This window comes from Oculina patagonica, chromosome 4 (genome assembly GCF_052425735.1).
Source record: "Oculina patagonica isolate OP01 chromosome 4, crgOcupat, whole genome shotgun sequence".
In the NCBI taxonomy this organism is placed as follows: domain Eukaryota; kingdom Metazoa; phylum Cnidaria; class Anthozoa; order Scleractinia; family Oculinidae; genus Oculina; species Oculina patagonica.
In genome coordinates, this window is record NC_135761.1 from 49049390 (window position 1) to 49076664 (window position 27275).

Here is a 27275-nt window from a genome sequence, read left to right on the forward strand (position 1 = left end):
GACACCCAACTGCAAAATTTCTAAAGTTTAGTCTTTATGTAAGGTTACAGTTAGCTTAGTGCCTACACGTAAGGTAACTCTCCACTGCCGAGCGCTTTGCCTTTCTTATTTCTCTTTTTTTATTGTCAGCTTTAGTACAGCTTGTGGGGGTAAAATATTTTTTCTGGAGTCGGTGACTCTAATGTTGGTTTCTTTGGTGGTGAAACAAGCCGTGGGTCAGGGGTCAAGTAACCTTTATGTGCTTGTGTTTCCTCAAGATTTGATGCCTGGTCAATGCCATCAAGAAAGTCTAAAATATCAAGTGAAGAACTGTTATGTGCAGAAACAAAGGCTTGTTCATCTGTTTGGGGAAAGTGAGGGACTCGTTGACCAAATAAACATCTTTGAACATCCCTGCCATGTGGGAAATTATGTTCCTTTTCATCTTCAAGTTTTCTCTCTCTACTTGTTACAGCATTATGAAGTTTATCCTGCAAAAAAAAACTTTTAAGTTAACCCTGATTTTAGTATTGAACACAAAGAAAGTTTGATGCAGTCACAGTGGCTTAATAAAGATTTTATAACAAGTTACTAGTTCAGCAATCACTTCATTTTTCAGATACTGCTTCCTTTTCATATGCCACACATTACTTAAGGAGTTTTAAAATGTTTTGAAGTAGGAGTCAGCAACTGGAAGAGTTAGCGGCTGTGTTGCTGAGCTTGTTTGTTGCGAGCTAATTTTCTGAGCAAAATAGCCGGTAACATATAATCAACTAGCTGGCAGAACTCCAGCAGTAGCCAGCTTGTTTTGAAAACCCTGTATGACCTGACCTTACCTGATACTTGCAAGATTGAGATGTTTCTCTGCTAGGATGTGAACTTAAGTCCTTGAAAGAAACTTCTTGTATCACTCTGTTTTGATGTCTGATGTTTTCCTTTGATTCATTTTGTATAACACTCATGTGTCTTTCACTTTGAACAAACTGTGACTTTTCCCCTGATTGAGCTGTCTGTTGATTTCTTGTGCTCTCACTTACCCTTGAATTTTCCTCTGCAAATAAAGATAAAACCAAGGGAAAACATTTAATACAGAGGAGGTCTAGAGAAATTAAGCTCTGCAAGTGCACTTTTAGGTGAAATTTAGCCCACTCTATTAATTATAAAATAAATATAATAAAATAAATATAAATATAAGCTTTGCAGTGTAAAATTTTAGTAGTCAAAGGAAAGAGAGAAAAAACTTAAATACAAGGGTAGTGTTTGTTTTATAACTAATATTATTTCCTGTGTTGGACAGAATTTAAATTAGCTCATTTCTTGTTGGTCATATAACACAATGACAAGTGCCTTAGCTTGCTAAACTAGTTAGATATACATGTACTTTTTTTCCTGCAGGACCAGTGTCTCTACATTGTAAATTGTGCACCTTCACATTGCCTTTCCCCTCTGAAAAGTTTTTTGACGTACCAACAGATTTTCTCTTGAGACATCGTGTTTGAACATCCGAGGCAACACCAACACAGTCAGCTATTGTCTGCACTTTGCTGTTGACAGAACTAAAGAGAAACATTGTATTTTATGGTTTTGTGTTTAAATATTTTGTTTTATGGGTAGCTGGTGTAAAAAATTGTGGCAAAAATAGATGTTTAGTTTTAAATGTGATGTTAAGTTAAAGATGTTGGCCTAGCTTACACAGGAAATGCTTTAATTCACCTTTGCTTGTATATCTTTCTCAGCTGTCCTTGCACTTCAGCAAAGTAGTCTAAAAATATAAAGTCCTGATTTAAAGTGTATATGACATGAAAAATATTTTCTGCTTATTTGAAAGGCCTTTCGAAATACAGAAGAATGGCGTTTTTCTTTTCGAAATATCTTTTTTCGTTTCAGAGATATTGACGTTCTTGTATTATGCAAATTAGATCAGTGATGACGTCACAAGATGACTCTAAAAAATGGTAAAATACTGAATAAACAATATCTCCAAAACTATTGAAGCAGTGTTCCTGAAACTTGGCACCACAAATGTGCATCACAAAAGGAAAAAAATGACACCCTTAGTATTGTTACCATAGCAACTCTTTCAGCTCCAGTCTCTCTCTGTCAAAAAGACAAATATCCCCATATCTGACCTCTAAAGTGAGACAAAGGGTCCTGCTTAGAACAGACATAGTTCCCATATTGCCTTTATTCAAAATAAATAAAAACATTGGTTTGGCTGCGCTAGGTGGTTCTTGGTTTAGACAAAAACTGGGAATTTCAGTTTTTATTGAGACAGCACCAGCGGCAAAACTGTTGTCATGGCAACGGCCCTAAGAGTAACATTTTGTTTCTTTTGTGATGCACATTTGTGGTGCCAAGTTCCAAGAACACTGCTTTAATAATTTTAGAGATATTGTTTATTCAGTATTTTACCATTTTTTAGAGTCAAATCTTATGACGTCATCACTGATCTAATTTGCATAATACAAAAACGTCAATATCTCTGAAACGAAAAAAGATATTTCGAAAAGAAAAACGCCAAAAAAATATTTTTCATGTCATATACACTTTAAGTAAATAAAACTTCAAAATAATGAACTTACTTCTTCCATGAAAAGTCTCTGAGGGCCTTAAAGATTCAGTCAAATTTTCTGATATCTCTTGTAATGGTGTCTAAAGGAGATATTAAATAGAGAACTTGACTTGAAGAATGACTTTAAATTAATGATGTTGGAATCCAATAAAATAGTTGTCATCTGCTGCTTTAATATTTTTTACAACTTGTTAGCCAATACAAAATAGTTGTTCACTGTAGACTGGCAAGGATGTAGCTAAGAGCTGGCTACTGGCAGATTTCAGTAGATGAAATGAGAGCTCCCTTGGTAATTTTTAAAAGTTCCCCAGGCCCTGTCTTAAATTAGTGTCCAGGTCAACAGTACTGTAGTTTTTACTCAACTACAGTACTTTCTCCATGTGTAAGGTTAAAGTCATCCCCAACAAACTTTTAAGTTTAAACATTAACCAGGGCCTCTCAGGGCCCTTCCATTTAAAGTTAAACTAGGAAACTACAACCATAATGTTAAATAAAGGTAAATATGCACAATTAACACACCATGAATGCAAGCTTAGCTTCATTTTGGGGTGTAATTCTTTGAGGAGTTATCCTTCTAAGTGGTGTGACTTTATTTTTGTCAGGGTTGCTGTATTGTCCAGATGAACTACAAGAGCTGCAAAATGTATAAAATAATATCTTTTACTTTAACAAAATGCACATACCGGTAGCAAATGATTTTTATTATAGTAGGGGGTGCTAATTTCTAGAATACACCGGGGGCACTCGTTCATTGCTTTGAAATGATAGTTAGATCATTGCAGTACTGGAAATAATAACCCTAAAGGGGTGTGGTAAGAAAGTCCCATATTTATTTTCCTAACAGTTTTCTGTAGTTATTAGCAATCATTTTTATTACCCACGAGTTTTATTACTACCAGCAGGGCTCTGTATTCTAAAAAAGAAAAAAAAAAGAATTTGGGAAGTGTTATTTTCTCACATCTTAAGTGCTTACTGTTAGAAAACCTCAACATGGAGTGCAAATGTTTAAACTTACAGAAAGTCTGGGTCACCAGAAGTGTGCTGAACTGGAGAATCTAGCAAAGAACAAGAATGTAATATTGTGATTGTGCATATTGTCAACAGTTTTTACTTGAAAATTTTTAATAATTTGAACTACATGAAAAACAAGCTCATAACGATACATTAGCAAGAAAACAATTTACAGACTTAACCTTTTAGGCCCATTGAGGATCAATCTTACCCTGACTTTCATGCAGGCCACCACTGCATGACAACTGTATTTTGAAAGAGGAACAGTCAAGAACTCTGGCCATATCTTTTGCAGTTTTAGATTTGATATCTTCGAATTTCTTGGGGGAAATAAAAGACATAATTATTGATAAATAAAAACATGACACAAAGTGACTAATTTGACTGTAAGTATGAATATGTGAACATCATTAATAAACATCTTTGCATTAAGTTTTTTATGACCTTATCGATAACATACATTTTTTTTTATTTTGACATACCTTCTTACACAGCTTTTGCTTAAGTTTCTCTGTCATAAAACAAAGCAAACAGAAGTTACGGGAGTTGTTCTTGTGTCAAATTGGCAAACTCTTTCAATGATATTGGTATTACATTGTCACTTCTCACCTCTCAAGATTGTGTCTGATCTTTTTGCCTTGTTGTAGATACCCAAACTTCTCTGTAAATAACACAAAAATACTTTGAGTTACACAAAGCTCTATGGCAGCAGAACTGGCTTTGCTAGTCATTTTGACAGAAAAGCCTAAAATACCGGTACTTGACATGCAAAAATGTCATTGTAAGACATTTTGGACTTCCAATATAGTTGATTTTGTTATGGAATAAGTGAAGCTTTCTATCTGGCTACCTTCAAAATAATCATTGGCAGTTCTAGGGGAGGGGCCCAGGGGGGAGGTGGCACCTTATTTTTAGGCCAAACTGAGACCTGCAGGGTTTAGAAAATTATTTTCAAGAGTTCCCTTCCCCTTCCAGGGTCTGAATGATCGAGACCCCCATTTACCTGAAGGTTTGTATCCACCGCTGATGATCTAACATTTGTCTGAAGAAGAGAAAGGCCTATTGTGTAGTTTTTCAATTCAACACTACAATTTTGCCAGAGTTCGGAACTTCCTGAAGAAAAGAACATTCACTTACAGTTATTCTGTTCTTTGAAATAATGGCAATGTTGGAGTCATTTTGCTGCTGTTTTCTGCCACTGGAATCCTAGGGTAAAAACATTTTTTATTACACAAAAGGCCCCAAAAGAAATAGGAAAATCATGGTTGCACAATCAATAAAAATGTAAATAATTTTTATGAAATACCCTGATATAGTTTTTTTTTTTTTATAGTATTCAAGTTACTAAAAATACTGTTTTGTTGAATGTTAATTGTCTCAAAACACCAATGATAATCAACTCCAAATTCAGCTCATTCAATTATTAATTTCTTGGGTTGCAATGTAAAGGGAATAATTAGCCATCAAGGTTTTTTGTTTTCACTTTGACTTTTCCCCTTAATTTTAAGAAAGTGCAATAGATAAGCATTTTGCCTCCAAATATTTAGTACTTTCTACCCTGCAGGTATAAAGATAACAATCTTAAGCTAGTCAGTACCTTAAATGTGGCTTCTATTTAGTCACAACAGGTGAGTTTTGCTTGGATTTTGTACCTACCGTTCTACTCTGATCATCTTGTTTTGATCTGGAGTGTTTATGTTTACTGGAACTGGTGCTAGCCCTGGAAGCTGAATGTTTTTTTGTATCATGTGCACTTGTCATCTGCTGATTGTGAATAAAACACAAAGATGACAAATACAGCAAATACTTGTATAAAATATTAAATGGTTGAATGTGCTAAAAATGTGATAAAGGAAAAAACAAAAATCATAAGAAATTAAAAAACTCATTAATAATTCATAAAGAAAATACAAAAGAATTAATGTTTAATGAGTGTCTTTATATCTGATAAAGACACGGCTAAACTTTACGTCCAATTTTCTAGGCCAAAATAACCCCAAATCTAAATATTAGTGCAAGAATGAGTTGATCTACATCAGAAGATTTTTAAGCCATTCAATAAATTTGCAGTTCATGTTTTATCAAGTCTAAAACACTCGGCTACGCCTCGTGTTTTAAACTTGATAAAACACTGCTGCTCATCTATTAAACATTACTTAAATAATGTTTTAGCAGCAATGATTCATATTTCAATAGTTACTATGGCAACATTGATTTTTTGAAAAGTGCAATTACCATAAATGCTACTCAAGGTGTTTAAAAAATTCAAAATTGCTAATGTTTTACAAGTTTGCACAATTTTCCAAAGAAAGTACAAAGTGCTTTCCCCAACACTCGAAACAGATTCTAAAAAAGTGAGTTTCCTTCACAGGTTTAAATTCTTTTGTGGTTGAGGGAGTGTAAAGAATGTTGGTGAAAATGATGAGGGGGTGAGAAGCTAAGAAAAATATAAGAGAAAGAGTTAAGGGTTGAAGGGAATAGAACGCTAAAACGTAAGAGAATGAGAACAAGGAAAGAATCAGCCTGAACATAGTTGACCTGAAAGAATATAAGCTTAAAGTGAAAACCCCTAGATCGAGTTCCCTCAGCCTCAGGCTGCGAGGGAGGCCACCCAAGACTACTACATTTCAGATTATATAGTTTATTTTTAACCGCAACCAAAGTACCTTTCTATGTGATTCTTTTTTATTCCTTCTTTCCGAGGATTCTTTAACGGGCGTTTCTTCAATTTTCTTTGGATTTGAAGTCTTCTTATCGTTCTCGACGTCGCTCCCTACTCCCTCACAGTCGTCGCTGTCAGACTGACATGAGACGCAGGGGAGTGACTTTCGAAATATCTCTCCCTTTTCTTCGCCGATAATAAAAACAAAATGTGAATCGGTTAGTTAATAGTAACATCGATAGCGACTGCAAAGGGGGCATTTAGCATAAGAAAATCCTTAAACTTTAACTTTTCTACAAAACCTGTAAGTCGTAAGAAATCAGCGGAAAATATAAAGTCATTTAGACCGTTCTTTGATAATTCTGGGAGCTGGAAGGAATATATTCTTGGACAATAAACGAATTACTAGTAATTGCAAATATTGCAAGTAATTTTTCAAGTATAAGTATTCAGCAAAACAAACTAAGCTTAAATGATTAAAATTAAGATTAAGCTTACATTTTGCGGAGCTGAGAAAAAGCTTACCATGTCGACGTTTCATACGCATATTGAGTTACAATTTTGGGTAGTATGTGGTCTTCCAAGTGAAAAAAGCTCCATTATTATTTATAAACGATATTTTAAGTGCAAAGGCACCTACAACCCGAGCACTCCATTCACAGTTTTCAAAGGGGATTTGAAGAAAATAGTAGCGCAAAACACGACAGTGTTGTGAAAGATGATGCTGCAGCCATCTTGTTAGTTCGCGCGCTTTCTCGCACGCGCTCCGGCCGCGTTTCTCTTTTTCCCGCCAAGTGAGCGATCACAAGGAAAAATAGAATGGAATGGAACTGAAAACTATTGGAACACGCCATGAATCGTACGAGATATCTGGCATTCGGCTAAAAGAAACAAGAGGTATTTATGTTCTATTATGTTTTGCAAAGGGTTTTGAATCTGATTTACAGGTAAGACTACCCAGTGTAGTCAGTGAACACGTTCCTCCTGGGTACGATTCAAGGTACAAAAAGAATTGCCTTTTTTTCTGATTTCAATCCACAAGCTAACGGCCGCAGGCACCCATCCATAAGCTTATATCTTTAAACTCCCTCAATCAATCAGTCAGTAAGTACTAAATAAATAAAATAATAATAATAATAATAATAATAATAATAATAATAATAATAATAATAATAAATAAAATGTTTGAAGTGCAATTTTTAATGACCATCAAAAGGAAAGTGTAAACTGTAGGTGTACTGACAGCTGTCTTCGATACCTTTGTTATAAAACAGACTGGTACCAAATTACCTACTTCAAAGAAAGAGTGATAAAGCAATAAGAGCAGATGGCTGAAATATTTATAGACTGCAAAACAGTCGTTTATTCTCTAATGCGATGATCGTATAGGTGAAAACTGCCTCAAAATACTCTACTCGAGACAAATCCCGGGGGGGGGGGGCTACTTGAAAAGGTTTGATACGGGGAGGCTCCGCCCCGAGGTCCAACCCCTTACCGTTTTATATACCATTTTGACAGAAAAAGTACCCCTGTCGTATACCTTTTATTGAAAAAGGTACCCCTTTCACATACCTAAATGACATGACATATACCTTAAACAGGAAGTCTTATTCTCATTTTTATGTAGTGTTTAATAAATCAAAATGATACAGCCGTAAGATGCGTCTGTTCGAAATATTTTTATTAAAGACCCCTTTAAATACCTAAATGACAGATTTCCCTACCCTTCCACATACCTAAACTTGTTAAATTCCTACCCTTTTCAGGCGCGTAGGAAGGGGGGTTCGAGGGGTTCGAACGAACCCCCTTTGGAGGTCAATAATGGAGGACTGAAAACACAAACTGTTGACTTTCAGCTTTTAGCAAATAGTGGGGAAATGGAAAACAAACATTTAGTGTTGCAGCTTTTAAATTACCCTGCAAGAAAACGCAAAAAGTATCGGGAAAGTATTAAATTGTTAGGAGAATGGGCTCTCCTCACTGGCTCTCATGGCCTCCACCCGAGGATGATGCAATTGTCAAGTTTGCTTTACGAATAGTCCTGTAGTGAATTAGTAAGTAAGTGGCCTCAATATATCCTAGTGACCTAGTATTATATGTAGTCAAAATAATCCCATCGTTGAAAAATATTTCCTTAACAGGCGTTCGGGATTTGATAAATGGAGTATCAATAGACGAAAGGCGGGGAATACAATTTCGGGGGACCCAGTTGATACGTGTATTTAGTGCATATTGACGCTTTGACGCTGCGTTTAGTAAATTGACGGTGGAGCCGGGGTCTGGGGGGCTTAAGCTTTTACCCTGAGATGCCTTTGTACCACAAGTCAAGATTTTGTAAAACGTTTAGTGTACTAAGCCGGTATGTATGTATGAATGAATCAAGGTAACAAAACGCCGGAAATATTGTTGTTATGACTAAAAATAAGTGTTATTTTACACTCCATTGAGTTTGAAATATTGACGTGCACAATGCTGAAAATAGCATTTCCGGGCCTCTAGATTTCAAAATATTCTGGGGGACATGCCCCCAGGCCCCCCTGGAGGCTCGCGCCTTCGGCGCTCGCATTTAATAACCCCCTAAAAAATATTCCTGTCAATACGAACACCCTTCCTAAAACCTCAGCTACGCGCCTGTTTTATATACCTAAAGCGTGAAAAGGTACCCCTTTCAGGCAGAGCCTCCCCGTATAGGCCATTATAGGGAGTGCCCCCCCCCCCGGGAGACAAATACTCAAGACAGAAAAGCATCATTGAAAGGAAAACTGAGATAAATTAATTGGTTCTCAGATTAAACTGGGGTAGAAACTAAACAAGAACGTGAACACTAACAAACAGACATTAACTTTGAGCTAAGAGTTTTCTGAGTGGAACAATAAAATCCCAGAGGGTACTTCGGATTTCAAGTGACGGGGATGATCGAATGGGGGCAAAAATCAAGACCCAAAAAAATCCCTACGGCTTCCAACTTCACCCAAAAAATCCCAAGATCAAAAACTGACCCCTCAAAAATCAACAGCAAAACATGTTTGTTTGTACTTTATTTGCAGAACTATGCAGCCAAGACACTACTACAAATCTTCAGACTGTTTTAAATACCCAAAAACATCCCTAAAGTAATTAAATCAAAAAAATACTTGTCAAATCTTCCTACCCAAAAAAATCCTGGAATCGAAAATTTCGAGCCCAAAAAAATCCTTCTATCATCCCCGTCACTTGAAACCCCAAGTACCCCCCTGGGAATAAAATATTACATTTCAGGTCCAAACACAGGCAACATGAAAGGGGAAGGGATGATCCTTGTCTCGCTTAGAAATGTAAATATATAAAATTAGGGAGTTAGGTCTCAGTTAACGTGTTCAGGATGTGTTCGAGGTCTAGATCGACCACATGATCATGCATGTAAATTGTATCTTTTATGGGCCAAAAATGGTTTGCCAAACCCAGATTGGTCTCATATATACATTTCGCCGATAAAAGGTTAAAAAATAAAACTTTAGGTAAAAGCTGTTAAAATTGATGCTAAACGTTTTCGATCTGTTCGATCATCATCAGAGTGAAAAAATCTGCATACGCTCATCGTTCTTATAGTTCAGATAACACCAGTTATGCAATACCTGTTCCCATTGGGAACAAGGTGAGGTCCAGTGATTGCACTTGTTTGTTTCGTTCAGGGTGGTAGCGTGCAATGTAGAATGCTTCTTTTATTCTTCTTTTTAACCATGAGTGGGCAGTGGTTAAAACATTCCACGTGAACTTGTGATTAGGGTGTTTTCCGATGTGCTTGGCTGGCTCTGACTGCTTATTGACATCTGAATGTTCGTTAACGCGAACCTCGAGGTTGCGTGCTGATTCGCCAACAGTGCACTATGGGGTTTAATTTAATTTTTGTGTACTATGGGGTTTAATTTAATTTAATTTTATTTTAAGTCTCCTTTAGGGGTTTAATTCAAATTATGGCGCACTTAAACAAACAAACATTTAACACTTTAATACTGACTGGTCCTGAGGGAAACAGTTAATTTTGTTTCCCGAGAATCTCAATGTTTCTGGAGGTGGAGCTAAAGAAACACTGAGATTCTAGAACAAACAAATTAACTGGTTTTTTTGAGAGACCATTCCTTAAGTGATTTGTTACATAGCCGCAACGAAGACTTAGAAAAACAGTGGTTGACGGTCAACATTCCTGGGCAATAGTGCACTGTTAGCCTCTGATGTCATAGTTGCTGAAATGTTATGTACTCTGAGTCTTCAGATGGGAAACAGTTTTTTTCTTAGATATCACATGACCTCAAAGTAGCCAATAAGAGTGCCAATGTTGGGGAAGAAATTCCAGCTATATAACAATGGAAGTTATTGGTTCCAGTTGCACGAAACTACACACACAAATACATGTAAAATAGATAAATTTTATTTACAATATTTGAACATAATTAATATACATTATTCTTCTGAATTACTTTCATCTCCTTTTGATAATGTACCAGGCGACAAAGAAAACAAAGAGACAGAACACTATCAGGTAGAGCATGACTTTGTGGTGACCTTTTTTCGTCAATGCTGTCAATCGACCCATTGTTGACGACAACAGAGATCCTCCTGAGTCAAAATCTGTATCCTGAAAATAAACACAATATTATTATGATGATAGGTAAGCTTTGAGATGAGTTCAGGAGGTTAAATCAAGTATTTGACGCTTAAAGGAGCTAGGTCACAGACAATGCCTCTTAAAAAATTGACCAATTCTTTTTTTTTTTTCTCTTCTACAGTTTTACAATAATGGTTAGTGCTGAAAAAAAGCATGACTGACTGTTCTAGCCTAGTGGCCCACCAGGCCAGAACTTATCCTGGTTTCTGTAGCTTTAAATTAAATGAACAGGTCGGAGTATTTCTACTCCCCTCCTTGATGGGATGCTAGTCCATCACAGGGTTGCTCGCAACATTAACATTTGTTGGTAACCATTTAAACAGCTGGCTGGAGAGCGGCACTGTAAAAGAGAAGTGTCTTGCTCAAAAAGACAATGCAGTAACCCAAGCCAGGGCTCAAAACTCTTTGATCTAGAGCCCAGAGCCATAGCCATAAGACTACCCTGCCTCCCCTTTAACAGCTTGAATACAACAGAATGATCTCCAAGAAATTCACAGATATGTTTATCATAAAGCAAGGAAACTGGATAATAATAATAATAATAATAATAATAATAATAATAATAATAATAATAATTTGAGTGTCAAAAAACTAAAATAGCAGTAATAAAACCACTAAATGGGGACACTTTAAAGTAAAAGGCAAGCTCAGTGAGAACCAGTCCCACAAGAAGACAACCCTGTGAATTATGAACTAACCAAAAAGAGAAATGTTTGGTTGTGGGTTGAGTGTGTACGCACAAAAGGGACTAGGCACCTAAAATTAGTACAGGGTGACATAAATATGATCAATCAAATGGCTATGCTGGGACAGTGGATAATAAGAGATTGATTAATATTCAACATGTTCTTTTTCTGAAGGAATAAGAGGGCCCTGAAGAACCTGTTAAACTGGAGATATTTGTACTTGTCTTATGCATTACTTGTACTTCACTACAAAGAGTTGAATAGTAAATAGAGTAATTTTAGTGTACCAAGGGTTAACACAGAACCTACCATTTCATTTAGCATTTTATTCTGATATTTCACTTCATTCCCTATGTCTATTGTGAGCTGCAATAAACAAAAGCTGTGTATTATAATCAAATAACAGTGTTTGTACAACAAAACAATAATGTACAGCTGTTTCAAGAAACATCAGTAATTACTCTATGCCTACTCCAAACAAGGCCACTGGAAATACTGAGGGGTAAGGGGGTTTCAAAGCCAAAGTTTTTAAAGGAGAACACGAAGCGTAAGTAGCCAAGTAGTGGGAGGGAGGGGGTTCAAAACAAAAAATCTTCCATGAGAAGGGTGAATGATTATTAATTTTTATGGAACAAACACAATTTCTGAAGAATGGAGAAACCAGGATATTTTTTAGGCCTATACAAACGAGGGGTTCCACTCGTACAGTAAACACAATGGAGCAGTTTCAAGTTTGCTCAATTTGCACTGGGGTCTTGCTCCCAAATATTTAACCATGGAGCATTTTGTGGGGTGGCAATTCGGGCAATGTAGCAGCTTTCACAAGTTCTCTTATGAATGGCTTGCGACTTTTCGAGAGAACAATAGAACAAACAACAGGAACAATGCCCTAGCTCCAAAAACAAGAGCAACTGCTACACTACAAGACCTGTAGAATTTCAAGCTTACGAGAGCTGCTACACGAAAAAAAAAATGTACGAAAAATCTTATGAATTGTACTGACTGTTTTCATCAAAACTTTCTTCAGTAAACAATGTCTTCACACTTATTTTGAAAGATTTTAGGATATTTCTTTAAAAGTTGTTGCCATTGGTAATGATAAATGTAATGCTATCGTTCTCTCACTCCTATAAAATAAGTTTTTATTTATTTCTTTGATAATTTTTATAATTAATTAAGAAACATCCGCTGTTACATGTAATTCTATGCCTCTGTCTTGTTGTTACAACCAGATCAAACAGCTTTTTTACAAAGTTGACATTAAGTTTATTTAATAAATTATTTTTACCTGGTTTAAATACATTACATAAAGAATGATACAATACCGATTTCAGTGCTTGCACTTTACTTGAAAGATGATCGACCATTTTGTCATTCTCCTCTTCCAGCATGTGATGATCAGTTCGTTGAGCCATATCTGTCGGAGCTGAAATCAAATAGAATTGAAACATCGACAATTTTTCACCTAAATGCTGACGAAAATTGCATTTAACACAAAAGATCAATCAAGAAATTATTTAAATACCATGAGCTCGTCTCATAGCGATAAGAAAGTAGATTTGGTGTTATAAAAGACAAAATTTTCTGATGTGTTTTTCACAGACGTGTCACTTTCTACGAATATTTTCCAGCTTCTGCGGTATACCGCTGACCGAAGTAACACACCAAAGCGAGGCTGCGGCATTCGACGAAATTCTACGAGTGTTCTCGCGGGATTTATGTCTGGGTTACAGTATAAAAGTTTTTAAATTATGGCTGCATTGAGGACATCTTTAAGCTGTATATCTCCATCAGGTATGAAATCAAAGACGTGTTTAATATAGTATCTCATAATGGGATATTGTCGAGCACATTAGTTTACTGTTTGTCTGCTTTCTTTTTCACGTGGAAAAAATTATTGAGCTTACAATTAAGCTTATGTGCAATTGAACTTATAAGTTACAATCGAGCCGTTTGCGTATAAACTGATCTTGCCAAGTATTTTCAAATTTTTGTTGTTTACTAATACGCGATCTTTTGAATGAAAGGCAATACGCTTCCGTCAAGCAAAACTCGGCTAATATTAAATATGGGAGCCGTTTACTTTTAGCCCGGAGGTCGAGCAAGAGTCGACAAAAGAATGGCATAATATTTTCTCGTAATTTAATCCATTTTTGCGCTGGCAAGTCATAAAGTTTACTTGTTTTTACTAGTAGTCGTCGATGTGCAAGAATACCTCACGCTGGGCGGATAAAGGGAAGTAAACAAGAATGAAATTCAGATACCTTCCGGGGGTGTATTGTCTTGTCTGGGCTATTCGATAAAGCAACCGGGGCAGGGGTGGGGTGGGGGGGGGGGAAGGATGCAAAAATTTAGGGTGCTACAAATGAGGGTCATACAGTCTGCAAACCACCATATTTATTCTTCCTAGACCGCAAATTGCTTAATTTTTTTCCCTAAAGACCAAAACCTCCATAATTTCTTGAATGCAAACCCATCAAAAATCATGATCATGGTTAATTTTTCTTAAGACTAACAGTGGTTCAAGGATATATTACAATCTAAATTAAACCATGGATGAAGGTCGTCCTGTGAGAACATAAGCAATAGGTCTTGAAAATAACAGATTACTCTAGAATGGCCCTCCAGGGGTCTTAATTGGAATTTCCAGTAATCTTCCAAAGAAAGGGGGAGGGGGTATGGATATTATTTAGAACCACAGAAATTATGTATTATTTTATTTTCCTCAGCTGTAAAGGCATTTCACATCACTGGCCTCACTGGAGTACGAATTTCTATCCGTAATGCCAGTGCAGCACAAGCTGCTCTTCGTAATATCTTAGACTCGCAGATCAGTGATATTAAACAAGCAGGGACATGGAAAGATGAAAGAGTTATTAGCACCAAGCAAGCCTCTGAGATTGCAGTACAAGGAAGAACTGATAAGCTGCTTAATTTCTGTGCCAACAACTATCTGGGACTTTCAGTGAGTAACTTTTAGACTTCATCTAGGATTTTTTATGACTTAAAAGTCATAAGCTGTTAATTAAATTTATCATCAGTGAAGCTCCCACATGCCTGACTGAGCCAAGTATCCATACCTAAGCAAAAGTGGTAAACCCATTGACGCAAAAAATTTGGTTATGACATAAGCGTACGCCTGCCCTCCTGCCTGTACAGACTCAGAGAGAAGGGGAGGGGGTCCCAAGGAAATCCAAATGGGGGTTGTAAATGTCATCTCCACTAGCTGTACTTTTCCCTGCGTTCATTTACGTTAACATCACATCAGTTTACATCTTAGTTTGATATTTGTCATTCATGTTATGGTCAATAATGACAAGTGTCAAAACAGGGTATGATCCACTGACCAGTATCACATGACCATATCACAGGCTCTTCTTAACTGAGCTTATCCGGTCCGAGGTCACATATTTTCTGAAGTTAACCCTTGACCAGGTTATATTTTCCATTGGATCACAGGCTCCAAATCTATTATATAATTTCCTGTCGAGGGTAATGACAGGATTTTATTTCAGCTATAGATCTTTCTTGAGTAGTTGCCTTTAAGGTCGCGGGGGACACCTTAGGCTCATCATTATGCATTTATTTAAAGCGTATGCACGAAGTACAACGACTCACATCGACAACTTTACGAGATATTTATGACTGGAGAAAAATATGGGCGCGTGCACGTGATATGTAAAAAATCCCTGTTTCTTTGATATTTTAACCAATTTAAAACAACACTTAGCGATATACGTTCATATAGATTGTAGGAAGTCTTTGAGCTTATTTTTATTTAAATTTGACTATTTCTGCAACTAGTGTACTCAGAGTAATCACAAAAATATTCGGCATAAACAATCGTGTCCTTTTTGAAAACGCATTGTTCTCACCATTAAAGCGTGGAATATAATTACCATAATTACATCTCTCCTTGGCAAAATGATCGTATTTAGGTCGGGACACCTTCGGAAATCTCAAAGTTTGGACTTTTCCGACAATTTTGTGGCAGAGAATACAGCGCGGATACAGAACTTCATGACTTGCCACTTCAGATAGGTAAACTATGAATACTGTAGTGTGTCATAACAGAAGCGGAATTTTAAAATAGCGCTTTTAGAAAGAGGTAGAAGACATTAAATTCAAATTTGCGCACTTAAACCGCCATCACTTGCTGGCAAACTTTAAATTAAAAAATCCGCTTCTGTTATGACACTCTAGAGGTATTGACTGATTAGTTTTTGTCAAAATCGCAGTGTGCTGTCTTCTACTCGTTCCGCAAACTCTGCCACAAAATCATGTTTTCCCCAATTTGGCACTAACGAGGCTATAACATCGCCGTAAAATGCAATCTACCAAATAAAAGATGACATTCACAATCTTTCATCATTTCGTTGTGTCTCTGTAAATTTTGAGCTTAATCGCACCCATAACAGCCGAGAAATAAGCGTTTTAAAAGATGCAGGTCAAGCAAAATTTCCCTTCATGAATTTATTCATGCTGTTGGTATCCCCCGCGACCTTAATGAGGCCCTGCCAGGGTAAATTCCGACAAGCGACATGGCCCAAAAAGTAGCGACAGCAAATAAAATAAAATTGCGACAAACGACAACCCTTTTGGAAAAACGTAAATTCAGACTAGGACAAGTAATTTTCCTTCAATTTTACTTCCGACAGCGACGCAAAGTTTGATAAAACAGCGACACGGCGCATTTTTAAATTTAGACAAGCGACATGGGACCCCGCCTGGAAGGGCCTCTTTAATCAATGACAGTATTTTTAATGAGAGTGTTTTCACAAACGATTAATAATCAGCAAAAAATGTTAATGTGGATCAGCTCAGTGCTTTTCGGCTTGGCTAAGTCTATGTTGTGGTTTATGTTTTTCTTTGGTTTAAAATTTTTCAAACCAGTTTGATTTTTATTTTTCATTGTCTTATGTTCATTAACATAATCTGAAACAAAGGGAAATAAAAATCAAACTAGTTTGAAAAATTTTAAACCAAAGAAAAAATTAAACCACAACATCTACATGTATATGTTATGGTTCAAATTTATCTTTGGTTTAAAATTTTTCAAACCAGTTTGATTTTTATTTCCCATTGTTTCATATTATGATAATGAATATGAGACAATGAAATATGAAAATCAAACTGGTTTGAAAAAAAAATTTAAACCAAAGATAAATTTGAACCATGACATGTATATTAGTTGTTTAATTTGTGTATGTGTTAAGTTTGTGATATTAACTTATGTCTTTCTTTTGATATTTCTCAGTCACATCCAGAAGTTATTCAAGCAGCAAAAGATGCTTTAGACAAGTATGGTAATGGTCTAAGCTCAGTCAGGTTTATATGTGGTACGCAGGTAAAATCATCTGAGAAAAAATATTGTTCAGTTATGACATCTAATCAATATACATAATTTTTCACTATTTAATAAGAATTATTTTTAAGGATAAATGTGATCGCTTGATTGATTTCTCAGGCTGGTCACACTTTTTTTGATGCTGCCATGTTATTGCAGTCTGATTATTTAAAATCTGGATTAATTCTATAACAGTTAAAAAGCGAGAGTTCCATTGCTGAATAATTAAAACTAAAATGTTTTTTGAGCTGATTTGGTGAAAAATAAAATATGGTGAAAATAAAGGATTTCAAGTAACCCTTAAATTAAATCAGGTATATAAACAAAATGTTATCATAAATATATTGCTTTGTACATTATATCTGCTGCATGTTAGAATTAAAGCAAGAGAAAATGTGATTATTATTTTATAAAATCAATTTTTTACCTAATATTTATTTCAGTTGTTGTTTATCAATCCACAGGACATTCACAAGGATCTGGAGGAAAAGATATCAAGATTTCACGAGCGGGAAGATGCAATTCTATATGCATGCTGTTTTGATGCAAACACAGGTTTGTTTGAGGCTCTTTTAACCCCGGATGACGCCATTTTAAGTGATGAATTGAACCATGCATCTATCATCGATGGAGTACGACTGTGCAAGGCCAAGAAATTCAAATACAAGAATAAAGACATGGCAGGTACAATTTTGTTGGCATATGGGTAAGACAAGGGCTGTGGTCACACCTAGACTACTAACTACAGTTAAGACGGCAAATAGTTAGCTATTTCGGTAATGTGACCGCTTCTCTGTTCACCTTAACTTTTGTTAGAAAATTTATGCCTCGCTTATCCAAAACAATACAGACTAACTATAGTTATAATAATAATTATAATGATAAAATGATAATGCATTTATATAGCGCATTTTCCATAGTAAAGTGTCTTGCACAAGAACACAACACAATGACCCTATGCCAGCCAGGGCTCAAACCCGGACTGCTTGATCCAGAGTCCAGCAGGCTAACCATTAGTCACTGTACGTCCAATCCCACATTATACTCATTGAATTATAGGAAGTTATAGTATAGTTATACCCAAGCAGGGTTCATGGGTTAGTCTCAAGTTTACAAACGGAAAACCAATCAGAATGCGAATTCTTTTCGCATGATTGTGCGAGATGAACATAAATATGCAAAAGAAAGCGTGAAGGGAAGGAAAAACAACATGCCAAGAAATTACATATCACCAATGAAAGCAAAAATAAAGCTGAATTCTTCGGCTTCTAGCATCCTTACTTCATTTTATTTTCTTCAACGCCGAGATACCGTCCAAAAATAGAAAAAATAGAGGAACAACTAGACACAGATCAACAACAAGGGCTGTGGCAGTCATGAACTAGTTTAAATTCGAAATTATTCAAAAGCTAATCAGAACTAACTATTAATAGTTAACTGTATGACTGCAAAGACGACCGAAAGCACTAACTATAGTTAGGTATGAAGTCACATAACTTGAGACTTACTATAGTATAAACTTTAGTTACGTCGTAAATGTGACCGCAGCCAAGATCGGCTTCCAACAATTCAATGAGTATAATGTGGGAATGGATGTACGGTGACTAATGCTTAATAGCATGCTGGACTCTCCCTTGTAAAAATTTTACCGCGATCGCCCCGCGATGTCGCGATCGCGCCGCGATTTGTTGTCATCGCGACGCGATCGTGCGTGACGCGATTGTAAATGAACGCGAACGCGCCGCGATAGTTGCGATCGCGCCGCGAATGTCGCGATCGCGGCGCGATTGCCGCGATAGTCGCGATCGCGGGGTGATGAGTGCGATCGCGGCGCGATTGATTACCACCGCACCGCGATTTGGGGGGCTGGAATAAATCTCGGGAAGTGTTCCCGGCGAGAACTCACTTCTCGATCACCGGGAGAAAGTCAATATGCTTTGAAACTTTCACAAATCATGCTGTGATCGTAACGCAAATCATGACTTGTATTGATGAAATAAACTAATTTAAGTACTAATCAAAGTAGTTATAAAACTAGTTTGATTTAAAATGTCGAAAAACATTTTATTACGTGACGGTGAGCCGTGAGGACGTGATTCCCACGAGAAAAGTTTTATTTAGTTTTAGTCTAGACGAACTGGCGCGACAAAGCGGCGCGTGATAATGAGTAAAGATAAATTAAAAGATAAGAATTTTTATTTCTTAACAGTCCGTTTTTAGTGCAGAATGCACTATTGTGATGGTTTGTTGGGGCTGTCGTCCGCTAACCCGCTAGTGCGCTAACGTGTAAACTTTAATAGTCAATTAATTAATTAATAACAATTAATTAACATTCCTGTGGAAGGGGTTGGGGTGGGAGACCTGACTATACCCCCCAAGTAAAACGTGGAGCACATCTACGTTACTTTTATATAAGGATCTCAAAGGTATATATTTGTTACAGTAAAACCTTTGCTCTCCTTGTGGTACTACTCAACGTGATTTACACCAAACGCATGCGCAGATTAGTCTACGTTGTTTTCTGGAACTATCATGAACATCGCTTGTATTGCGTGTTTGTGGTAGGCTTCCTGCAGACTTCTTGGCGCCAAGGAAAAACCGCAAATTAATTTAATTAGATTTTGAGACTTTCACAGCGCTTTCGTAATTAGGTATTCAAAAACTTGCACCGGGGTTTTCGGCGTGAACACCTGATAACCAGGAAACAAATATCCTAGCTGTACTGCGTTTTAAGGTGGCTCGTACCAGTTTTCAGGTTTTTGACTGTGCGACGTTTGGAAGAAAATGGCCAAAAAATAATTAAAGATCGTAACAATTTTTTTGTATAATTAAATTACCCATTGTGTTGTTGATCCAAAATACCAATAATTACGTCATCAGTGGTTACCATGGCAACGATAGGCAATGATTTTTTTGGACCCTTTTTCAGCTTCCAGAGCTTATATCTTGAAAACTAACTCGATGACCCCCATTTTTTTTCTCGTGATAACTTTAAGCATATGAAAAAGAAACTGTATAATTATTTTAAAAAAATTCTACGAAGCGGATTTTTTGCAAATGCAAAAAAGAGCAATTTGTATGTAATTAAAAATTCCTTTCGTAGAATTTTTTTAGATTTTTTCTGGCGTTTCCTTTACATAAAAGGAAAATATTAGGGCAATAAAAAATAGGGGTCATCGGGTTAGTTTTCTTGCTAAAGCCTTCGCGAACTCAATAATTCCCACGCGCGTTTCCGCGCACTTTAAAATTTCGATTTTAAAAGTTTGGTATTACTTATGCTCAGTTCTGACTACCGCTGATCTTTGCGGGCACATACGCGCGCAACACGCGTGGACTTCCCCTCGCTTTGTCTGCGAAACTTTTCGGCTCAGGATTTCATGGGATTTAGCCAGTTTCAGTTAGCGCCAGTTGTGCCTCTTAGGTCTTACTGTTTAGTATTTCTTTGTCTGAATAATCATGTGTTTGAAAGCGAACTCAAATCAGTGGCGTAGCCAGCTTTTTAAAGAGTTGTAGGGCCGCTTTTTGAGGGGGTTGGGGCAGAGGAGGTCGGCCGAGGATTTTTTTTTTGATAAATTCTCCAAAAACAGGGCTTTGAATAACATTATTCATAAGCGGCTTCCGATGGTGTACTAGGCGACGGTAACTGCAAAAGGGTTACAAAAGGGGCCCTAAGGCCCCCTTTTCTTAGGGGGTCTGAGGGTATGCTCCCCCAGAAAAAGAATTGGAATGTAGAAGCTAGGAAATGCAATTTCCAGCATTCCGGCCATCAAAAGAAGTGCTGTCAATGGTTATTTTTGTTGACCACAGATTTGGTTTTTTAAACAAACTATTTTTTAGATGGAAATCTTATAAATGAAATCTTTAAAACAGACGGCAGTAAGAGGCCCTTTAGACGGCGGTAGACCGCCGGTAGCCAGATTTTATTGAAATCCCCGAAGAAAGCTATCTCCTTCACTTTTTGCTGATGGTATGTGTATTTCATAGCACATAAATTATAACATTTCCTAGGAAGGAATTGCGCCAGTTTTCACTCATTCCAAAATAAACGCACTTGTCTTTTACAGCGCATGCCATCGTGCGTTTGTCTGTCACCTGGCCAGTCTAGAAGGCTTCCGAGTTTGCACTTGCTAGATGAACCTTGATCTCATCGCGAAAGGGTAGTTGTGAAATGTATAATGCTAAGGTACGTTACAAATTGCTTTCAATTTATCTTGAAAGAGTTTCGGCCTGATATTTTTTGTCACACATTTTGAAAATACGAGCTGGAGTGGGTTAAAAAATTTGTAGGCCCGGGCCTACGGGCCTATAGGCTGGCTACGCCCCTGCAAATAAGCTGAAACGAAAAAAGTGGAATTGAGTCACGATCTCCGACAAGATCGATCGTAGCACATGCGAATTTGCTTTTGTAACTCGAGCAGCGAGATCCGAAAACATTTTGACTGTCGAACATTAAGTTGACTTAAAATGTTCTTGTTGAAAAAACTTCAGTTGAACGCGGAATTTCTTTCTTAAAATGAAGAAAAGCAACCTCGCACTCGGCCGCCATGTTTGTTTTCCTTTTCAAATCTCGCGCGTGACTCGTGGGCATGAAGCGTGACGCGCGCGCTAGTCACCAGACTTCCCACGCACGGGGTTTCTTGACCGCGCGAAGAATGGGTACGAGCTTGAAATGCCGGCAAATCAAAACAAACATGGCGGCTTCACGCGAGCGTGAAATTTTCGGCGAGAAAACGCGAGACTTGCTTCCTGCCAATGAAATAACACCCGTGCTTTCCTGTGTTGAGCAGATAAAAGAGTTTACAACACCCTAAAAAGGTGTTTACAACGTCCGCGGTGCTTCTGGCCGCTTTTGTGAAGTTCGTACGATCGAAAGCAAAAGATAAAATAAAGAATAGTCTCCGCGATTGTAAGATACTTCGAGCAGAATTTCAGAGATTCTGCTACATAAAGGATTAAGGTATGTCTCTAACTAACCGTTGTGTTAACAGATATTCGCACAAAAACCGACAACAACGGGAAACGCTCGTCTTTACACATCAACTCGTATGGTTCGAAAGTTCGCGCATGCTCAAATAGCGATCTTGGACAATTTCTATTCTGATGACGTAATTGTTATTCGGGCAAAAATAGGAATTTTCCCCTGGTATTTACTAGAGTTTCCTTCGGTGAAATTCCTTAAAATTTGGCATAGATGTGATACCTTTTAAACTGCCCTTTTTGCCGTTTTTTTAAAAAAATTTGTAAGCCAGTTTTTTTGCTTAGTCAAAAAAACACAAAATAACCAAAAACGCAAAAACGACCTGGACAACCCCTACTTTTTTTGTTTTTAAAAGTTACTTCTCATCAGATTCAATCCGTTGGGAGAATTTAAAAATTTTTCACCGAAGAAAATTAAAGAAGTTTAAGATCAAAACCATAAAAACACCAAAAAATAGGACTTTTTGAGTAGATGTAGCTCAAAAACAAAGGCCATTATTTTAAAAAAGAATAATGCACAACATATTTTAGTCCTTGTTTTTAATATTTCGGCAGCTTTTATTTAACTAGTTTAAAAAATAACGCGAAAATGATCTCTTGATGGGTATCACTTCTGCGCGCGCCGTAATATCTCAAAACCCTATGGAGCCACCTTAATACTGGGTGTAGCATCCCATCCAGGGGGGAGTAGAAATACTCCTAGTTGCCTCATGCTGCTGAAACTGGCCTAAGCTCCAGCCTGATGGGAAGCTCAAATTACTTTACCTTGCTTATATTCAATGGAGGAATTTCTTGATTGAATGTTACTTACACTATGATTTAACTTTCTTGTCAGACCTTGAGGAGAAGCTAAAAGAAGCTGAAGGAGCACGGATGAAGTTGATTGTTACAGATGGTGTTTTTAGCATGGATGGAAAAGTTGCTCCTCTTAAGTAAGTGTTGATGACTAATGACTAAACTACAGTCGGACCTCTATTAAGCGGCTACCTATTAAACGGCCACCCTCCATTAAGTGGCCACTTTCCAAAGTCCCGATTTATTTGTCACTAAACTGTAAGCTGTATTTGATACCTCTATTCAACGGCCACCTCTATTAAGCGGCCGCAGCCACGTTTTTCCTGTCGCAAGTGTATTATTTGTAAGGTTTTTTACCTCCATTAAGCGGCCAGCAAATTATCTTTCCAAGCGAAATAGTGACAGATAATATAAATCATCTGTGAAATATCTTGAGCTAATTTTTTCACATACTAACTGTTGATGCAAAAAGGCCTAAGAAACTTGTCAACGTTGTTTTGCATACTTTTCTGTACATTATCAACCCGAAGAAATACTGTACATTCTAACTACGTGCCCTCTGTTTTAGAGCTAGAACTATGTATGGGCTGGAAATGCACTTGATGTTTTGTTACAATGAATTTTGGATTTATATAGAGTCAATTAAATCATGTTTACTGCCATTCCTATCCAATCTAAATTGTACCTATTTAGCGGCCACTTTTCAAAGTCCCGAGGGTGGCCACTTAATAGAGGTCGGACTGTATTTCTGTACTTCTCTTAGAAGTTTCCTGTCACTCAGTGGTGAAGATTTCTAGGTACACTTTATTTATCCTGGACGCACATGTGTCTGACCAGTATGCAGAAGTGCAAAGTACATGATGAATACTGAAATGAAAAGTGAAAACAAATTAATTAGATTTTAAATGTGGAATGGTCCTTTGCCATTTTGGATTAACTTAGTCTGATAAGTGGGGGTCGAATCTAATCTTCCTGTCCTGGAAATATATGGAAAAAATTTTACCTAGAAAAAAGTAAGCTGCAATAATATAATTTGGTAGAGTCAAATCACATCAATTATTAGGGATTTTCATTTCATTCAGTCAAGATTACAATTTGTTTCTTACACTTAATTAAATCTGTAAAATAATATTATTAATCAAAAAAGAAATTGGTTTCAAGGAAAATTATGGAAAACATACACCAAATTTTGTGCATCACCTCGCTCAAGCCTACTTTACAATATATATTTTGTAATGTTTTTTTTTACAGTGAGCTGTGTGACTTGGCAGAGAAGTATGGTGCGCTGACTTTTATTGATGAGTGCCATGCCACAGGATTCTTAGGTGAAACAGGAAGGTAATACTGTTTTGTATGATTGTATAATTTTGTACTCTTGTTAGGTTTGTATCCTCATTTACAAGTTAAATAATTATTTAACACTACCAACTAGCAGAGATGGCCTGGACTCTGGATGGGGCAGTGTATAAATAGGTACCGGCAAATTTAATGCTGGGGGTAACTGCCAGTAATTAATATGGACTAGCGCTCCATCCAGGGGGGGGGGGGGCAGTATTCTACAGAAACAGAGATAAGCTCTGGTGTGATGAGTCACTTGGCTTAATACAGACTTAACTTTTCCCTTTTTACCATGGCTAGGTGAGTTAAAATGTAAATAAGCAAGGGACAAAAACCAATGATAAAACCATAAAAACCATTATAAAATGGTGTCTGTTAATCCTCATTTTACACTCTATTTGTATTTGTGTTATTACTGGGTTGTTCCAGAAAATATCCATATACCCCTCCCATGGAAGGTTTTTGGTTAAATCAAACCACCCTCTCCCTCAAGGTTTTGTTCTTTCTTTAGAGTAGGCATGGATATTTCCATGAACCACGTACACACAACTGAAGGAACTGTATATTTTTTAGGGGAACAGAGGAGTATTTGAACTGCAAGGGCCGTGTAGATATCATTAACTCTACTCTCGGAAAGGCTTTAGGTGGTGGAGCAGGTATTATTTGCATTTAAAAACAAATTTAATATTAAATTTTTGATTGGTGTTATTAAGTTGGGGACAAGTTCTTTATCATTACTCATGTTAAATGATGGTGGCTGCATCAATAACACAGTAACCATTTATTTATATTAATTTTTTAAGTTAAACTTTCTACAAGAATGACCATAAATTTGACTGACACGTTGGCATCATAACATGTTTTTCAAAAGATCACCTCACCTGTACAGGCAAAAAAATCGCTGAATAATGTTTGACACTGTAATTTTATTGTGCATTTTATATTAGGTGGTTACACAACAGGACCAAAACAGCTGATCCAGTTGCTGCGTCAAAAGTCCCGTCCATATCTGTTCTCCAACACACTACCTCCCCCTGTGGTGGGTGGGGCCAGTAAGGTAAGCTGGACTAATGACCTGGACAGACAAATAAATTCATTTTCAGTTCTTCAGCAGTCTGTGTCACTGACAAGCTTTTTGACATGTAAAGCAAGCTGATCTTACTACAAGTTATCCTCTTGATACCAAAGGCAAAAGTTGAAGTCTGCATACCAGCCTAGTTGCCCATAAAGCTGGAGCTTATTCCGGTTCCAGTAGCATGAAGTGACTAGGAGTATATTTTTAGTGCAGAATGCACTATTGTGATGGTTGTGTGGCAAAGGCCCTAAAACGCTAAGGTGTAAACTTTAACAGTCAATTAATTAATTAATATTGATTAATTAATTATTCCTTGTGGAGAGGGTGGGGGTGGGGAGCACCTGACCGTACACCCCAGGTAAAACGTGGAACATATCTACGTTACTTTCATATGAAGATTTCAAGGGTATATATTTGTTTCAGAAAACTCTTTGCTCTCCTTGTGGTACTATTCTTTCTAGAGCAAAGTACTTTGCGCCAAACACATGCGCAGATTAGTCTACATTGCGTGTATCTCGTGTTTGCGGTAGGATTCCTGCAGACTCTGTGGCGCCAAGTAAAAACCGCAAATGTATTAAATTTAAGTGTAATAATTGGCTTTATTGCCATCGATGTCGCAGTGAAAAAACAAAAAGCAAAAGTAACATGTTTCAGCATATTTGCAAGGAAAACAAATTAAAGTATCTTCATTGTTACAAATCAACAAAGTATTGTGTAACGGTTGTAAAGACAAGCATAAGAAACATGAAACACAAACAGACTTTTAAATGATCAACTCCATTGCATTCTGCACTGTCTTTTGAGTCACTGAGTTTCTTTTCCCTGGATGAGATGCTAGTCCATCGCAGCATTGCCGTACCCATTTATTATACACCTCAGTGAAGTGGCACTGTGAGAGTTAAGTGTCTTGCCTGGAAACACAACACACTGACTCCATCTAGGGCCTGAACCTGGACCACTTGATCCAGAGTCTAGCACACTAACCATTAAGTCACTGTGCCTGCAGCCAGCCCATCAGATTTCTTCTACACACCAGTCATTAATGCTTTACCATTGAGCTACAGGAGATGCCATATAATTTTTAACAACACTTTTAATTATAACATTAATGTCTTGTTCTTAATATATATTTTTTTTTTACAATTCCTCAGGTGTTTGATCTGTTAATGAATGGCTCAGACCTGATCAAAAAAGTTGCCGACAACACCAAGTTATTTAGAACAAAAATGACGGCAGCAGGTTTCAACATAATTGTAAGTTATCTATTAGTTAAAAAAGTAAGTGATTATTGCCAATTATTTACCTTTTGCATACATAGAGTTGCCAAGTTATATGATGGCTATTTTTTACATTTATGTTTTTGTTATCTATTGGCATCATAGGGTGAAGGTCACCCAATAACACCGGTCATGTTAGGAGATGCACGGCTTGCTGTAGAGTTTGCTGATGAAATGTTGGGTGAGTCTTTTAAATGTGGCTTTGATTTCTTTCATGGCATGGCATTATTTGAAGGATTGCTACTTTTAGTTTCATCAATGCAACTGAACACAGAGTTTGTCCATTTTGATAAAGAAGACTGATTGACTCATATTTATCCTTGCTGAACAGTTATACTTTTGTAAACATTTGATTTGTTTTGAAATTCTTTTTCTTTCTTCTTTTGTAGAGCGTGGAATCTATGTGATAGGTTTTACATTCCCTGTTGTTCCAAAGGGTAAGCTTGGTCATTTTGATGTTTAATTATTGTGGTGCAGTTTTCTAATGAATGCACACATTGACAAAAAAAACTACAGTTATCACTATGATCTTTGCCATCTAGACAATCCGAGCTAAATGCAAATAAATTCAACAAGTAAAAGTTTTTGGAACTGCAATTTTTGTGGTGCTTTAAAATATAAATTAATTAATAATTATTAATCTCTCCTATGTACAGGCCAAGCTAGGATTCGTGTCCAGATCTCTGCTGCCCACAGCACAGAGGAGATTGAACGCTGTGTTGAGGCTTTTATTGATGTCGGGAAAAAGAAAGGAGTAATTTAAATTACTCATCTGAATGTAATAATTTGATCAATTATTTAATTAATAAATAACTATGACAGGGTCATAAAAATTTACAATACTTTTCATGTAAATAAACAAGGAAATGAATACAGCATTGTGGAGTGAGCTCCTTCTTAAACTTGAAAAA

General features: G+C 36.9%; 3 protein-coding genes across 4 annotated transcripts; 1 reads left to right on the plus strand and 2 right to left on the minus strand.

The window, feature by feature from the left end:
• Positions 1-79: 79 nt before the first annotated feature.
• On the minus strand, positions 80-6966 carry LOC144650385 (uncharacterized). Of its 2 annotated transcripts, none has more exons than XM_078510051.1 (15): positions 6750-6966; positions 6229-6410; positions 5219-5323; positions 4700-4768; positions 4172-4223; positions 4045-4073; positions 3774-3882; positions 3567-3606; positions 3429-3464; positions 3071-3185; positions 2562-2631; positions 1693-1741; positions 1447-1535; positions 816-1030; positions 80-470 (listed from the first exon to the last, which is right to left on the minus strand). In XM_078510051.1, the coding sequence occupies exons 1-15, from the start codon at positions 6769-6771 to the stop codon at positions 132-134; spliced, it is 1521 nt and encodes a 506-aa protein (XP_078366177.1). In that variant the 5' UTR covers positions 6772-6966; the 3' UTR covers positions 80-131. The 2 variants fall into 2 exon arrangements, with proteins under 2 accessions (XP_078366177.1, XP_078366176.1); XM_078510050.1 differs by having other exon boundaries at positions 5219-5326.
• Positions 6967-10612: 3646 nt separating this feature from the next.
• LOC144650400 (BET1 homolog) lies at positions 10613-13212 on the minus strand. The gene is made up of 4 exons (XM_078510068.1): positions 13081-13212; positions 12881-12981; positions 11865-11921; positions 10613-10839 (listed from the first exon to the last, which is right to left on the minus strand). The coding sequence occupies exons 1-4, from the start codon at positions 13094-13096 to the stop codon at positions 10684-10686; spliced, it is 330 nt and encodes a 109-aa protein (XP_078366194.1). The 5' UTR covers positions 13097-13212; the 3' UTR covers positions 10613-10683.
• Position 13213: 1 nt separating this feature from the next.
• LOC144650389 (2-amino-3-ketobutyrate coenzyme A ligase, mitochondrial-like) lies at positions 13214-27275 on the plus strand. Its single transcript, XM_078510055.1, has 12 exons — positions 13214-13349; positions 14285-14520; positions 16813-16902; positions 17367-17586; positions 22715-22811; positions 23926-24012; positions 24586-24668; positions 24960-25069; positions 26239-26340; positions 26470-26545; positions 26754-26801; positions 27021-27275. Exons 1-12 carry the CDS (start codon positions 13307-13309, stop codon positions 27125-27127), a joined length of 1299 nt encoding a protein of 432 aa, XP_078366181.1. The 5' UTR covers positions 13214-13306; the 3' UTR covers positions 27128-27275.